This window comes from Corythoichthys intestinalis, chromosome 19 (genome assembly GCF_030265065.1).
Source record: "Corythoichthys intestinalis isolate RoL2023-P3 chromosome 19, ASM3026506v1, whole genome shotgun sequence".
Taxonomy (NCBI): Eukaryota; Metazoa; Chordata; class Actinopteri; order Syngnathiformes; family Syngnathidae; genus Corythoichthys; species Corythoichthys intestinalis.
This window is the reverse complement of record NC_080413.1, coordinates 9,246,726-9,264,534: the sequence shown is the minus strand read 5'-3', so window position 1 is coordinate 9,264,534 and position 17,809 is coordinate 9,246,726. Positions and strand designations below refer to the sequence as shown.

Genomic DNA, 17,809 nt, shown 5'->3' with positions numbered 1-17,809 from the left:
TTTGAAATACTCTGAGTTAAAATGGATTGGACGTTTACCAAGTAAGACCAAATTTATTTCTAGTCCTGATTCATTAAAAAGATCCCAAAGGGCTTTACAGACAAATAGTAGTTAGCAAAGAGTAAACATTAAGATTAGGGGTGTCAAACGATTAAAATTTTTAATCGAGTTAATTACAGCTTAAAATTAATTAATCGCAATTAATCGCAATTCAAACCATCTATAAAATATGCCAAATTTTTTGTAAATTATTGTTGGAATGGAAAGATAAAGACACAAGATGGATATATACAGTGCCTTGCAAAAGTATTCGGGCCCCCTTGAATCTTGCAACCTTTCGCCACATTTCAGGCTTCAAACATAAACATATGAAATTTAATTTTTTTGTCAAGAATCAACAACAAGTGGGACACAATCGTGAAGTGGAACAACATTTATTGGATAATTTAAACTTTTTTAACAAATAAAAAACTAAAAAGTGGGGCGTGCAATATTATTCGGCCCCTTTACTTTCAGTGCAGCAAACTCACTCCAGAAGTTCAGTGAGGATCTCTGAATGATCCAATGTTGTCCTAAATGACCGATGATGATAAATAGAATCCAAATGTGTTGTAATCAAGTCTCCGTATAAATGCACCTGCTCTGTGATAGTCTCAGGGTTCTGTTTAAAGTGCAGAGAGCATTATGAAAACCAAGGAACACACCAGGCAGGTCCGAGATACTGTTGTGGAGAAGTTTAAAGCCGGATTTGGATACAAAAAGATTTCCCAAGCTTTAAACATCTCAAGGAGCACTGTGCAAGCCATCATATTGAAATGGAAGGAGCATCAAACCACTGCAAATCTACCAAGACCCGGCCGTCCTTCCAAACTTTCTTCTCAAACAGGGAGAAAACTGATCAGAGATGCAGCCAAGAGGCCCATGATCACTCTGGATGAACTGCAGAGATCTACAGCTGAGGTGGGAGAGTCTGTCCATAGGACAACAATCAGTCGTACACTGCACAAATCTGGCCTTTATGGAAGAGTGGCAAGAAGAAAGCCATTTCTCAAAGATATCCATGAAAAGTCTCGTTTAAAGTTTGCCACAAGCCACCTGGGAGACACACCAAACATGTGGAAGAAGGTGCTCTGGTCAGATGAAACCAAAATTGAACTTTTGGGCCACAATGCAAAACGATACGTTTGGCATAAAAGCAACACAGCTCATCACCCTGAACACACCATCCCCACTGTCAAACATGGTGGTGGCAGCATCATGGTTTGGGCCTGCTTTTCTTCAGCAGGGACAGGGAAGATGGTTAAAATTGACGGGAAGATGGATGCAGCCAAATACAGGAACATTCTGGAAGAAAACCTGTTGGTATCTGCACAAGCCCTGAGACTGGAACGGAGATTTATCTTCCAACAGGACAATGATCCAAAACATAAAGCCAAATCTACAATGGAATGGTTCAAAAATAAACGTATCCAGATGTTAGAATGGCCAAGTCAAAGTCCAGACCTGAATCCAATGGAGAATCTGTGGAAAGAGCTGAAGACTGCTGTTCACAAACACTCTCCATCCAACCTCACTGAGCTCGAGCTGTTTTGCAAGGAAGAATGGGCAAGAATGTCAGTCTCTCGATGTGCAAAACTGATAGAAACATACCCCCATGCGACTTGCAGCTGTAATTGGAGCAAAAGGTGGCGCTACAAAGTATTAACGCAAGGGGGCCGAATAATATTGCACGCCCCACTTTTCAGTTTTTTATTTGTTAAAAAAGTTTAAATTATCCAATAAATTTTGTTCCACTTCACGATTGTGTCCCACTTGTTGTTGATTCTTGACAAAAAATTAAAATTTTATATCTTTATGTTTGAAGCCTGAAATGTGGCGAAAGGTTGCAAGGTTCAAGGGGGCCGAATACTTTTGCAAGGCACTGTACATTCAACATACGGTACATAAGGACTGTATTTATTATAACAATAAATCAACAAGATGGCATTACCATTATTAACATTCTGTTAAAGCGATCCATGGATAGAAAGACTTGTAGTTCTTAAATCTTAGTTGAAGTTATAGAAATGTTATATTGAAACCCCTCTTAATGTTTTCGTTTTAATAAAATTTGTAAAATTTCCAATCAAAAAATAAACTAGTAGCCCGCCATTGTGTATGTCAATAATTACTTACACAATGCTCATGGGTGCTGAAGCCAATAAAATCAGTCGCACCCAAGCGCCAGCAGAGGGCGATAAAACTCCGAAAAACACAACAAGTACACATTTCACTTTGCTGTCATTTTAATCTGTTTGAGTGGGGTATTTGTGCGTTAATTGCGTCAAATATTTTAACGTGATTAATTAAAAAATTTAATTACCGCCCGTTAACGCGATAATTTTGACAGCCCTAATTAAGATATTAAAGAAAAAATTAACAGTGAATCAAATAATATTATCAATAAAAATATCGATACATCGATTGTACAGTTCCTGACAAAAGTCTCGTCACTTATCCATTTTGTAGAAACAATTGCTAATAACTAAGGCTGTCAAAATTTGCGTTAACGGGCGTTAATTAATTTTTTTAATTAATCACGTTAAAATACTTGACGCAATTAACGCACATGCCCCGCTCAAACAGATTAAAATGACAGCAGTGTCATGTCCACTAGTTACTTGTGTTTTTTGTCTCCCTCTGCTGGCGCTTTGGTGCGACTGATTTTATGGCTTGACATCAACAATGGCGAGCTACTAGTTTATTTTTTGATTGAAAATTTTTAGGGCTGTCAAATGATTAAAATTTTTAATCGAGTTAATTACAGTTTAAAAATTAATTTAATTTAATCGTAATTAATTGCAATTAATCGCAATTCAAACCATCGATAAAATATGCCATATTTTTCTGTAAATTATTGTTGGAATGGAAAGATAAGACACAAGACGGATATATACATTCAACATACGGTACATAAGGACTGTATTTGTTTATTATAACAATAAATCAACAAGATGGCATTAACATTATTAACATTCTGTTAAAGCGATCCATGGATAGAAAGACTTGTAGTTCTTAAAACATAAATGTTATCACAAGTTATAGAAATTTTATATTAAAACCCCTCCTAATGTTTTCGTTTTGAAAAAATTAGTAAAATTTTCAATAAAAAAATTAACTCGTGGCCCGCCATTGTTGATGTTAGACATGTGCCGGTTACCGGTTTCACGGTTTACCGTGGTGTGAAAACGTCGCGGTTTCAAAACCATTAAAATTTTCCGTCATACCTTAGTACGGTATTCGCTATTTTTCATGTGCCAAAATGCAGCCAAAGTGGCTTGGTGCGGCACCGCTCACCCCTTCCCGTTTGTTGCCGTGAGTGTCACTAAACAGCCAGCAAACCCAAAAATAAATCCTCCAAACACAAGGCGTACTTTTCTTCAATTTATTGAGCTCTCAAATCGTGGTGAAATATACAAATAAATACATTTAAAACGCTGTACAATTGTATTTTTCCACGTGTGATTAGGTTCAACAGGATAGCAGTAGCTCCATTAAAAAGTTCGCCAAAAACAAAACACACATTTTCCTTTCAAATTCAATATACAAACTAACTAAAACTTACAAAGACGAATGTTAGCCTAGGCTAAACTGGGAGAGCAGCTTCTTTTATGTCTCACAGCCGCTGAGTGAGAGAAAAGCTTGAATGCAGGGGGGAAAGAAAAAGAATCGCGTCAAAGATCGCTAATTGAGAGAGGAGGTCTCGCTCCTCACTTTTTAAAAAAAAAATTTTAGATGAAACCTTTCCTCAACAATATTTACATTTTAACTAATTTATAAAACTAACTTATACATTTTAACTAACTTATTAACTTATGAATTCTTTGTTCTTTTTAACACAAAGGCATGGCATCATGTAGACTAGAGTTGACACAGTGGCTGAAAATGGCGAAACTTCACTTGAGCTTCCCCCCTCAAAAAAAAAGTCATACAGTATATATTTTTAATTTTATTTAGAAGTGTTTTTACTTTTTATAGCAATTATTTTGTTCTTACTCTAATATTGAGCAACTTGAGCTGTGGCTGTGGGTACAGTCTAGGTTCTATTTATTTTAATTTTATATTATATTTGTTATTTTTTGTTAATTTATTTATTTTCACATTATATTCATGTTCCAATTTGCAAATATGTTTAGAAAAAATCCTGTTCAATGGATTTTTTTTTTTTTTTTTTTTAAACCCATACATCTCAAAATTTTGGAGCTATAATTGCAATAACGTGATACCGTGAAACCGCGGTATTTTTGCTCACGGTTATCGTACCGTGAAAATCTCATACCGGCACATGCCTAGTTGATGTCAATAATTACTTACACAATGCTCATGGGTGCTGAAGTCTATAACATCAGTCGCACCCAAGCGCCAGCAGAGGGCGGCAAAACTCCATAAAACACAATTAACAAGTGGGCATTTCACTGTACAGTCATTTAAATCTGTCTGAGCGGGCCATGTGCGTTAATTACAAGTCTTTCTCTCCGTGGATCCCTCTCACAGAAAGAATGTTTATAATGTAAATGCCATCTTGAGGATTTATGGTCATAATAAACGAATACAGTACTTATGTACTGTATGTTGAATGTATATAATCGGCAGAGTTTTATTCATTTTTTTCTTAACGCATTGCCAAAATGTATATGATCGGGAAAAATTATCAAGAATGATTGGAATTGAATCGGGAGCAAAAAAAAAAAGCAATCGGATCAGGAAATATTGGGATCGGCAGATACTCATACTAAAATGATCGGGATCGGATGATCAGGAGCAAAAAAACATGATCGGAACACCCCTAATGGCACCCAATGAGTTAAATGAGGCAGACCCACTTACGACATGCGGTTATTCATTTTCCAAGCGTTCTTTTAAAACAAATGTGTAAACCAGACATTCACGTAAATACTACAATACAAATTAGGTATTCCGCGCACTTCTTTATAGACTTTCCACACGTATATAGCAGGACATAAACTTCAATCGGTGTTAGTAACACGCGACAGCGCTCAAAAAAAAGACTGAGTTTAGTGGGCTTCAGGCTTCACCGTGTGAAATAGCGGATGCTCAACTGAGGGGGCAACGGGGTAGGGGAGAGGAGCTTACCTCGAGGGAGTTGAGGAAAGGAAGAGAAGGAGGAGGGGATTCGGAGAGGACGCTTATAAGGCCCTCGGGACACGCGAGATAAGGCATTTCCAGCTGCGCACATTTGGACAGCATTAGATGAGAAAGTGGAAAAGCAACGATGGATGAAGGAGGATTCTTAATAAGTAGCATTCGTATTTTTACCATATTTTTATTCATTTTTCTAGACTCACAAACGGTGTGTAATACCTCAAATCCGACCCACAAGAGCGACCATCTCTGCGGGGTCCGTCTACACAAGTGGGGGGCCGATTAATTAATAATAAGAAACTCGCTACGGGAGGCCTAGGCGGTAAACAAGCGGAACCCTCGGACGCAAATAAAGTCTTACGCGGCGTGACGATTAATTAGATGTTGTAAAAACTTGGTCTCGTCTTTGCGACTGACCTCGCCCCTCTTGTAAACGAGCCCCACCTCCTTAATCCTCATTGACGCTAGCGTAATGAGATATAATTAACTATAAAGTTGACGACGATAATGTCCAACACGACGGAATGAGACATACCTTCTGTTTCCGGCGTTCTTTCCGCTTGTCTTCGGTGTCTTGGAGCATTTTCTCTCGCCATAGGTCGAAAAAGTAGGAAGGGTTGGTGTAGAATTTGAGGCCTTCCTTTCCGTCGTCCCTGCCAACAAAATGAACAGAGTCAAGTTTTTACAGAAGTTGGACCTCGGAATATTTGAGATGTTTGGATGAGGTGTTTCTGGGTGAGGGTTTGGTGCTGTAAATTGAGGTTGTGACTAGGGTTGTTCCGATCATGTTTTTTTGGTCCTGATGCGATCCCGATCGTTTTAGTTTGAGTATCTGCCGATCCCGATATTTCCCGATCCGGTTGCTTTTTTTTTTTTTTTTGCTTCCGATTCAATTCCAATCATTCCCGATAATTTTTCCCGATCATATACATTTTGGCAATGCATTAAGAAAAAAATGAATAAAACTCGGACGAATATATACATTCAACATACAGTACATAAATACTGTATTTGTTTATTATGACAATAAATCCTCAAGATGGCATTTACATTATTAACATTCTTTCTGTGAGAGGGATCCACGGATAGAAAGACTTGTAATTCTTAAAGGCTAAATGTGACTTTGTATATTGTGACTAAATATTGCCATCTAGTGTATTTGTTGAGCTTTCAGTAAATGATACTGTAGCCATTTAACTGTTCTGCCCAAATGCATGATGGGAAGTGCAACCATGACTGTGCGTAGTGGCACCAATTGATATATCTTCTCTGCGTTGGGAAATACATAGGGTGTTAAGAAAAAGATCAATTACTACCTTTCTTCCCCACATTGCTTCTCACGATATTTCTAAATGTTGAGAGAGGGATTGTAAGGCTTTAGCCAATTAAAAAAAGCCTCCAAAGACTGCCAAAATTCACTCTACCTATTTTACGCTGCCTTTTAGCTCTATATACGGGTAAAACGGCGCCTTTATAGATTGAACGCGACAATGCGTGAGTGGGTCGTGCAGCGCATGCGTTAATTGTGTTACAGCCGTTATCGGGATAAATTTGATAACCCTACCTTAAGCCTAAACTAAAGACTCTGGATGAGTGTGACATGTTTGTAACGTTAAATACAATTAGAAAACAATTAAATAAAAAAAATATATATATATTTTTTTTTTAAAAAGACATAGCCGATATTTTTTTGCCGATTCTGATACTTTGAAAATGACGTGATCGGACCCGATCGATCGGGATGCCAATCGATTGGGACATCTCTAGCTGCAATGCATGCTAGGAGGCATGTGTTGCCTATTAACCCAAATAAATCAACAAAAAAGCCGCACTGGACTATAAACTGCAAGATTCAAAATGAAGGGAAAAAAGTAGCGGCTTATAGTCTGAAAATAAAGGTATTCTTTTCTTTCCAAGATGGACTGAGGGTGCGAAGTAGCGAGGGGTCACTGTGGAAAACAATGGTACAGTTACAAAGTATTCATAATCCAACTTTACTCGTACCAGACAGAACCAAAGAGTACAACAAAATTCAAAGACATGCATGTTCCGTGAAACACAAACGAACTAAAAAACTAGAAACAAACTTTCCACTGGTTATATCGCCGCAGAACCTGATATTCTGTGGGTTTCATATCTGGCGCTGATCCACATTAAGGAACGTTCAGCCTTGCTGATGAATTAACTCCACATCAATAATTAGCGAGTGTGTTTCCACTTCATCATTCATTCTCTGTCAACTATTCTCTTGTTCCTCTTCCCTCACTCCCTTTGAAAGATTTTCACAGTCACTTGAGGGAACTCCTGCCGTCACTTGGGCGGGAGATGTAAAACGAGCTGGAACCTCCACAGTGGCGGTTGTCACATCAATGTTTTCTGTTGAAGATTCAAATGATCACAAAGAAAGCTCGCTGCCAAAAAATGTTCTTTCATATCAGTCAGGGGGATACAAAGAGAAAAGAACTCCACCTTTCTGATGTATTCTTCTCCGGGGTCTCCTAAGGCTTTGATATTGTTTCTCATTCATAAATGCAAACGGGCTGGTCTCAGATAGCTAACATTACAGCATACACTCACCGGACACTTTATTAGGTATACCTGTCCAACTGCTCGTTAACATTTAATTTCTAATCATGCACTAACTCAGTGCATTTAGGCATGTAGACATGGTTTAAGACAATCTCCTGCAGTTCAAACCGATCATCGGTATGGGGAAGAAAGGTGATTTGAGTGACTTTGAACGTGGCATGGTTGTTGGTGCCAGAAGGGCTGGTCTGAGTATTTCAGAAACTGCTGATCTACTGGGATTTTCACGCACAACCATCTCTAGGGTTTACAGAGAATGGTCCAAAAAAGAAAAAATACCCAGTGAGCGGCAGTTCTATGGGCGGAAATGCCTTGTTGATACCAGAGGTCAGAGGAGAATTACCAGACTGGTTTGAGCTGATAGAAAGGCAACAGTGACTCAAATAACCACCCGTTACAACCAAGGTAGGCAGAAGAGCATCTCTGAACGCACAGTACGTCGAACTTTGAGGCAGATGGGCTAAAGCAGCAGAAGACCACACCGGGTGCCACTCCTTTCAGCTAAGAATAGGAAACTGAGGCTACAATTTGCACAAGCTCATCGAAATTGGACAAAAGAAGATTGGAAAAACGTTGCCTGGTCTGATGAGTCTCGATTTCTGCTGCGACATTCGGACGGTAGGGTCAGAATTTGGCGTCAACAACATGAAAGCATGGATCCATCCTGCCTTCTATCAACGGTTCAGGCTGGTGGTGGTGGTGTAATGGTGTGGGGAATATTTTCTTGGCACTCTTTGGGCCCCTTGGTACCAATTTAGCATCGTTGGAACGCCACAGCCTACCTGAGTATTGTTGCTGACCATGTCCATCCCTTTATGACCACAATGTACCCAACTTCTGATGGCTAATTTCAGCAGGATAATGCGCCATGTCATAAAGCTGGAATCATCTCAGACTGGTTTCTTGAACATGACAATGAGTTCACTGTACTCAAATGGCCTCCACAGTCACCAGATCTCAATCCAATAGAGCATCTTTGGGATGTGGTGGAACGGAAGATTCGCATCATGGATGTGCAGCCGACAAATCTGCACCAACTGTGTGATGCCATCATGTCAATATGGACCAAACTCTCTGAGGAATGCTTCCAGCACCTTGTTGAATCTATGCCACGAAGAATTGAGGCAGTTCTGAAGGCAAAAGGGGGTCCAACCCGTTACTAGCATGGTGTACCTAATAAAGTGGCCGGTGAGTGTGGATTCTAACCTGTAAGGCGTGAGGATATTGAGAGGCGGCGGCTGTTCGCAGGCTTGGTAGGTCTCCTGCATCGGAACCGGTAGAGATTCGCGATCGAACAGCTGCTGGTCCTGGATGGTGGAACTTCTGAAAGCCTTTCTCATTGTGATGTCCTGCAGGGACACTGGAAAAAAAGGCAGCAAATTATCGTTAGGTAGGGCTGGGCGATCTGGGATTTTATTTTTCTTAATGTTTTTTTCTCATATCATCCAATCTTAATTCTTTCCATTATTGTATTATAGACTCCGTCATCAGTTGACAAGAAAGCTCCCACAGACGTTGCGCCACACCTTTCCGTAGGGGGCCCGACCCAGGCAGAGCTGAGTTGGCTTTCACTGTGATAAATTCATACAAACTGGACGAAGGTTTTACCATCTACAAGCAGGCAGTAGCATCTCAAGAGTGATTTGGTCGAGGATTCAAGGTAATTAATATATTAAATAGCACCATGCATGCACTTTGAAATGTGAAAAAAATCAAAGGATAAAGTTAGTGTAAATTTGGCTTGAAATTAGGGCTGAAGCTATTGATTAGGGCTGCAGCCATGGAATATTTTAGTAGTCGATTAATCAATGGACTAGTTAGTTCGAATAATCGAGTAATCGAATAAGGAACATGAAAAATTAAAATACCTGAGCTGAGCCTCAAACAGTATAAAATGTTTTTTTTTAAATGAGGATCTATGTACAACAAAACAACAATTGGCTAGCTTACATAGAAAAAGTCCGCTAGCTTAAATGCTAGAAAATGCTAAAGTTTTTTTTACAATGTTCTTAAAAAATGGTTCAGACACATATTCTTGTAAAAAACAGCTTAATATAGCTATAAACTAAATTATGAATGCATTAAAAAACATTAGCTCAAACAAAAAAATTCCTTTTTTCACCTCCTGCACTAACATTTTTGGACCCCATGTTGATTTGTTTCACCAGAAAATCCGCTGTGCATCATTTGCGGGAAAACAAACTGCGGCACTGTCAAAAATCGTCGTATTTCAAGCATGTCGTCGGCTGTATAGATAAATGAGGAGTCAAATTTTACGTCGAATGTTTAAAAGATCGTGTGTCGAGGCGATCGTATGTCGATGTACCACTGTACTTGAATATATATGCATATTGGCCACTGGAAGGCAGTGGCGCTTCGCAGAGAAGAACTGACATTGATAGAATAGTAGAAGAAGAGCATCTAGCACTACTATGGCTGTGTTGATATTCATGAATATTCAATATTTTGAGAGTTAAATACAATGGCGTGATGCTAACTTTTGTTTGCATGTCACTGGCATCTTCAAATTAGCATTAAGCTAACAGATTTTCATGAACAAAACAATAGAATCTGAAGTTTATTTTGTATTTCAATGCTTAGCATGTGTAGTTTTCTTTGTTAGGTGTGTTTAACAGTTTAGCGCAAATGGATTTTAATAAATAGCTTGAAAAATATCGACTTAGGACACATTTCAAGTGATTGTTAGCGATCTGCCAAACTGTTCAGGCTGCATTTCCACCACAATTGATTAATCAAATATATCACGACCTCAACTTTTTTTTTTTCCGATACACAATCTCGATCTTAAGGTTGCCGAGAAAACCCCTTCGGGATCGTCAGCTCAATACTTGGCAGCTAGTTTAGTAAGACCGGCCTGCAGGACATTTCCATTGACGCTGCATTAACTCCCAATCTGTGGCGCTCAGTAAAAATGGCAAATCACGGACAGAAATCCAAATGCCTGAATTATTCAAGTGACAAATGGATTCACTTTACTGCTACCCCGGGAAGGCAGAAAAAGGCAATGTGGCGTACTGACACAAAAACTGTACTATAAAAGTTCTCTTAAAGCAATCACCCTCCCAGTTTAAATGGATCAGACGTTTATTGCTGTCAGTGGCACTGAAACATTTGTGGTGGCTTTGTGGCCTCCTGTATTAGCCTGCAGCAATTTAACAGTGCCATTAAATAAGGGCGGGGTGTGTGAGAGCTACAGGCCATTACTTGGAAAGGGAGCCTGACAGCACACAAATAGCATCCATGCAAGATGGAGGAAGGGCAGGGATCACTCAGTCAGATGAAAAACCACAACAATGACAAAAGCTCAGGTGAAGAACAAAGTGAGGGATGACACCCTTTAAAGGGATAAAGGCTCGCTCGAGCGTTTGCCAGTTTCCGTCCGATTTGAAACGCACACATTTGTGTGATTAAAAGCAGGTATGACCTTAACTGCTAAGTCAACGACTGCGTGGTCGGTATACATCATGCCGGCTCGCGGCCGACCTTCAGCTGTACGTTTTTCATGTCGTCCGTTTACCCGGCGTGTCCGTCCAAGTCACGTTGGCTTGCCTGCGTTTTTATCTTTTTTATGTGCACAGCTGAGTTGTGATGATAAGGGACGGGAAGCTGTGATTCGGAGCCAAGCTATAGATGAGAAGGACTTAGAAGTAAGGCTGTCACGTTAAATCAGCAATTATTTTCATAATTTATTCATAATTTTTAGGCTTTTTTTCCCCCAATCATTCAATCAATCAACTTTATTTGTATAGCACATTTTAAAAATCTGCAAAGGAGTCCAAAGTGCTTTACAAAATAACATGTGAAATGATATAATAATTAAGAGGCGTGCGAAATTTCCGATTCTTAGATTATTCGCGATCCGGCCGTAGAAGATTCGAGAACGATTCACAAACTTTCAAATTCCGATTACTGAATTATCCCAGGTAAAGCGGAAGTAAAACACAGTCAGCGCGGTCTTTGGGAGGCAATAAGGAACGGACCGAGAGTAAATATCATGTTCAGCTCATGCCGCTAGATAAAAAAAAAACAATCATACCTAATGTGCTCCAATACAGCAGGTATCATACATTTATTTTGAACACTGCATAAACTCAAAATCCTATCAGGACTTACAGTTTAGACTAACTTGAAACTTAACAAGAACTTAAAAATAGCTTGACACAAATAGAAATTCAATTGAAACACGTGGGAAAAACACCTAACTTTTAAGTAATGTGTGTTATCAAGCGTAATGTCATTTTTAGGTAAGAAATATATATTAAAAAATAATAATAATAATAAATTGTCGTCTCGCCCACGGTATGGTCTCTCCTTTCAAGCTCGGGTCCTCTACCAGAGGCCTGGGATAGCTTGCTCTTCTGAATGGAGACGTCGGACGTTGTTCCTGGTATCTGTTGGAGCCATGCACCCAGCTTGGGGGTCACTGCCCCTAGTGTCCCCATCACTACTGGCACCACTCTTGCCTTCACTCCCCACATTTTCTCCAACTCTTCCTTCAACTCTTGATATTTCTCCAGCTTTTCATGTTCTTTTTTCCTGATGTTGCTATCGCTCGGCATTGCTACATCTATCACTACTGCTGTCTTCTGATGTTTATCCACCACCACTATGTCAGGCTGGTTGGCCATCACCAGTTTGTCTGTCTGGATCTGGAAGTCCCAAAGGATCTGGGCTCGGTTGTTCTCGACCACCTTCAGAGGTGTCGCCCACCTTGACTCTGGGGTCTCCAGTCCGTACTCGGCACAGATGTTCCTGTACACTATGCCTGCTACCTGGTTATGTCGTTCCATGTATGCCTTGCTTGCTAGCATCTTATACCCTGCTGTGATGTGCTGGACTGTCTCAGGGGCCTCTTTGCATAGCCTGCACCTGGGGTCCTGTCTGGTGTGATAGACCCCAGCCTCTATTGCTCTTGTGTTAAGGGCCTGTTCTTGTGCTGCCATGATCAGTGCCTCCGTGTTGTCTTTCAGTCCGGCCTTTTCCAGCCACTGGTATGTTTTTCCCATGTCAGCTACCTCCTCAATTTGTCGGTGGTAAACACCATGCAGGGGCTTGTCCATCCATGATAGCTCCTCAGGGTCCTCCTCCTTATTGAGCTTCTGTTGCCTGAGGCATTCAACGAGCAGGTCATCACTGGGGGCCATTTTCATGATGTACTCTTGGAGGGATGTAGTTTCCTCTTGGATCGTGGCTCTGATGCTCACTAGTCCTCGGCCTCCCTCTTTCCGCTTTGTGTAGAGCCTCAGGATGCTGGACTTAGGGTGAAACCCTCCGTACATTGTAAGGAGCTTCCTTGTCTTGATGTCGGTAGCCAGCATCTCTTCCAGTGGCCAGGATACGATGCCAGCAGGGTATCTGATTACTGGTAGGGCATAGTTGTTAATGGCCTGGATCTTATTCTTGCCATTCAGTTGACTCTTGAGGACCTGCCTCACCCTCTGTAGGTATTTGGTTGTGGCATACCTTCTAGTTGCTTCCTCATGGTTTCCATTTGCCTGTGGGATCCCCAGGTACTTGTAGCTGTCCTGCACATCTGTTATGTTGCCTTCAGGTAGTTCAGCCCCTTCAGTTGAGATCACCTTCCCTCTTCTGGATACCATTCGCGCACACTTATCTAGTCCAAATGACATCCCGATGTCATTGCTGTATATTCTCGTGAGGTGGATCAGGGAGTCGATGTCACGCTCATTCTTGGTATACAGCTTGATGTCATCCATGTAGAGGAGGTGACTGATGGTTGTTCCACTTCGGAACCGGTACCCGAAACCATTCTTGGTGATGATCTGGCTGAGGGGCTTTAGGCCTATGCAGAACAGCAGGGATGACAGAGCATCTCCTTGCTAGATACGGCATTTGATGCTCACATGTGCAACTGGCTTCAAGTTGGCTTCTAGAGTTGTCTTCCACAGCCCCATCGAGTTCTGGAGGAAGGTCCTTAGTGTCCTGTTGATGTTATACAGCTTCAAGCATTCCAGTATCCATGTGTGTGGCATTGAGTCATAGGCTTTCTTGTAGTCAATCCAGGCAGTGCACAGGTTGGTGCTCCTAGCTTAGCAGTCCCTGGCAACCGGCCTGTCCACCAGTAAATGGTAAATGGTGTTATACTTATATAGCGCTTTTCCAAGTTGGTGCTTGGCTCCCCTGGTGTTAATGCCTTTCTGTGCCCTGTGCATGTATTGCTCCATGTGCTTGCTCATTTTAGCCGCTATGATGCCTGATAGGAGCTTCCATGTGGTGCTGAGGCAGGTGATAGGCCGGTAGTTGGATGGTACCGTCCCCTTCGGAGGGTCCTTCATGATGAGGACTGTCCGACCTTGGGTTAGCCACTCTGGGTGGGTCCCCGACCTCAGCAGCTGGTTCATTTGTGGTGCTAGGTGTTCATGGAGTGCAGTTAGCTTCTTAAGCCAGTAGGCATGAATCTTGTTGGGCCCTGGAGCTGTCAAGTTCTTCATCTTGGACAGTCTTGTCTGGATGTCTGCTGTTTGTGATGAGTACTGGGTTTTGTTCTGGGATGTTGCGATGTTCTGACTGCAGGTCTGCCAGCCATTGGGCGTTAGTGCTGTGAGACGCCTCTTTTTCCCCAGATACTCTTCCAGTATTGTTCAGTCTCAGCCCTGGGTGGGTCTGCTGTGGTCTTGGTATCCTGCCACTGAGAGTAGACCTTAGCTGGATTATTGGAGAACACAGTGTTTATTCTCCTGGCCTCTACTTCTCCTATGTACCTCTTTAGGCGGCTAGCTAGGGCTGTGAGCCTTTGCTTAGCAGTCTCCAGTGCCTCAGCTGTGGACAGCTTGCTGTATTTCTTGGGCAGTTGTTTCTTAGGTTTCACGCCTTTGCTCAGCTCTGTTAGGAGGCTAACTTCTCTCCGTGTTGTTCCGATTTTTGCCTCTAGCCTTCGTTTCCATGGAGGCTCCTTCTGGCTACTGGCGCTGCTTATCTTGTAGCCAAGTGACTCTAGGATGACTGATGCTGCTGCATATATCAGCTGATTGGTCTCAGTGATGTTTACGGTGGGGATGTTCAGCAGTGCTGTGTTTACATCCTCCAGCAGAGATTCTGATGGTACTTTGTTTGTTAGCCTTGGCAGGTAGGAGGTAGTTGAGTTCCCCCAGGACTTCATGATCTTCTCTCTGAGGTCTGCTGCTCTCTCATTTTATATATATATATATATATACACACACACACACACACACACACACACACACATATTTTATAAGCTCTAAAAGTTTTTTGAGTGAAAGCAGTGAATTAGTCTTTTTTTAATCTGATTACATCTGAGATGCAATTGTTGGCTGTTTTCAACAATGTACATCGAAAATATAGACACTGATTGACTGAAAATGCTTCAATATTAGATGAAATGTCTTGTTTTCTCATGTATATTTATAATGGCTCTTCACCTAAAAAATATGTTTTATCTGATTACTCGATTAATCGATAGAATTTTCAGTCGATTACTCGATTACTAAAATATTCCATAGCTGCAGCCCTACTTAATAATAATGCTGTTTTTGTGACGCTAAGACAGAAAGTCCACCAGTGATTTTGGTATTGATTAACTTGCACGTTCTGCGAAATCGTGACCAATATTCTTGACGAAAACGGTCCAATGACTGACATTTCTTCACCCGTTGCCTGCTCATAAACATTATTATTACTATGCCAATCATTTTTACAAACTCAGCAGCGGATGGCGGCCGACAGAATTTTTTTGGGGAGGTTGTTGTTGCCGTAATTCCAGAAAGTGTCACAATGACAAATGACATTCCGCAAATTTGCATTACAGTTAGCTGGAAACGGAGAAAAGTCTCCTCGGGGCGCCAATTCAGCTCATTTATAGATCGACTTTTACTTTATGGAAAATGCTTAGCTGCTATTTATTTGAGCAAGAATTTATTTTTCTATTATATTCCGGGTTGGGAATTTAACTCTTAGTGAGCCATTGACGACGCTCAACATCCAATCCGACATACATTGCCGTCAATGGCAGAATAAGAGTCAAACTTATCATCACACCCAACCCCCTATGTCCTATCTCCCCTGATTTACGGTCCATGCATTCCCAAGCACTCTCCTCCACTGCTCTCCTCCCTGCACACCACAAACAGTCAGCATCACAAAGTCATTTGCCAGCGCTAAAAGCCTCCATTTTACACCGTGTACAATCACGTGTTTAAATACACACTGAGGAAACGAATCTTTTGTCTGACATGTTTCGCTAAGAGAATCAACACATGCCTTGTTATGAAAGAACAGTGTACTCAAAAGCCTCTTTGAGCCTGCAGCAGAACAGGAACAGGAACATTTATCAGCCGGAGGCTTTTATACAAATCTGCCTCACTTTTACAACACTAACTTAACATCTCCTTTTTGTCCCGTGCAAGTGGTTTACATTACCCTCCTGTACTGAAGTGTACTATAACTGTAAAGTGATGTTGTGAGCTTTTGCAAGTGTAGGTGGGATAACAGAATTGATGTGCAACGCAGGCCACTGCGGTAGAAAAAAAGCAGTCAAGTGTGAAAGAGTTGTCCTGCAGAGTTATCTGGGCTGAGTCGGAACGGCTTCCTCAGCAGGTTTAAGATAGACCAGCCTGTTCATCGCACCAACCTTGTTCACTTAAGTGAGAGGATAACTCCTCCCTTATCCACTTGCTCTTTGCTTCTTTTTCAAGCTGCCTGTAAAAGTCACATTTTTGTGCTGTTTTCCATTTTGTGCCTTGTGTACTGTATACAGAGCAGAGGCAATTGCTCTAAGACTGGAAGGGAAGCTCAGCTTCTCCTAAAAAATAGACAAATAAGTGATCAAATGTATACTATTGCATGAAAATGGAAGACATACAAGACCACTGATAATCTCCCTCGATCTGGGTCTACATGGAAGATCTCACCCCCCGTGGCGTCAAAATGTAACAAGAACAGTGAGTAAAAATCCCAGAACCATACAGGGGGACCTAGTGAATGACCTACAGAGAGCTGGGACCACAGTAACAAAGGCTATTATCAGTAACACAATGCGCTGCCAGGGACTCAAATCCTGCAAGGCTAGACGTGTCCCCCCTGCTGAAGCCAGTACACGTCCGGGCCCGTCTGCGGTTCGCTAGAGAGCATTTGGATGATCCAGAAGAGGACTGGGAGAATGTGTTATGGTCAGATGAAACCAAAACAGAACTTTTTGGTAGAAACACAGATTCTCGTGTTTGGAGAAAAAGAATATTCAATTGCATCATACCCACTGTGAAGCATGGGGTTGGAAACATCATGCTTTGGGGCTGTTTTTCTGCAAAGGGACCAGGACGACTGATCTGTGTAAAGGAAAGAATGAATGGGGCCATGTATGTATGTATGTGTAAACACACAGCCAGGGCAACAAAGGAGTGGCTTCGTAAGAAGCATTTCAAGGTCCTGGAGTGGCCTAGCCAGTCTCCAGATCTCAACCCCATAGAAAATCTGTGGAGGAGGTTGAAAGTCTGTGTTGCCCAACGACAGCCCCAAAACATCACTGCTCTAGAGGAGATCTGCATGGAGGAATGGGCCAAAAAAACAGCAACAGTGTGTGAACAGCTTGTCAAGAGTTACAGAAAACGTTTGGCCTCCGTTATTGCCAACAAAGGGTCAGTGTTGTTAATCTTACTGAAAAAAAGTAATTAATTACAGTTACAAATTACTTCTCCCAAAAAGTAATTGCGTTAGTAACTCAATTACCTGAATGTAAGAGTAATTAGTTACTTGGCAAAGTAATTGGTGATAATTACTTTTTTTTTTTCCCTCAAAAAAAAACAAATAAAACATTGGCCACACTATGTGAAGTTTTTTGTGAAGGTTTTTGGTACAATTGGCCCAATTCTTTACCCTAATTTACCCTTTACCCTGAATCAACTGTTAAAAGTTGTTAAAATTGCTCCCATTATTGCATTAGTTCCCTTCTCTGTACTTTCGACATATGAAAGTTTTAAAACGGTTTCATCATTTAAAGATAGATTCAAGTCAAGATTTTGCCGATTTAGAAGTATTTTAGATAAAAAGTTACTTAGGTTCGCTAGGAAGGTTCTCTACAACAGAG

At 41.2% G+C, this 17,809-nt stretch overlaps 1 protein-coding gene across 2 annotated transcripts in view; it reads right to left on the bottom strand.

The window, feature by feature from the left end:
• wasf1 (WASP family member 1) overlaps positions 1 to 17,809 on the bottom strand; it is a 75,207-nt gene that overhangs the window by 18,096 nt on the left and 39,302 nt on the right. For both annotated transcript variants that reach the window (XM_057822614.1, XM_057822613.1), the window contains exons 4-5: positions 8,935 to 9,088; positions 5,678 to 5,795 (exon numbers count right to left, since the gene is read on the bottom strand). In XM_057822614.1, coding sequence (XP_057678597.1) covers positions 5,678 to 5,795; positions 8,935 to 9,088 — 272 coding nt within the window. The remainder of the gene's footprint in view (positions 1 to 5,677; positions 5,796 to 8,934; positions 9,089 to 17,809) is intronic.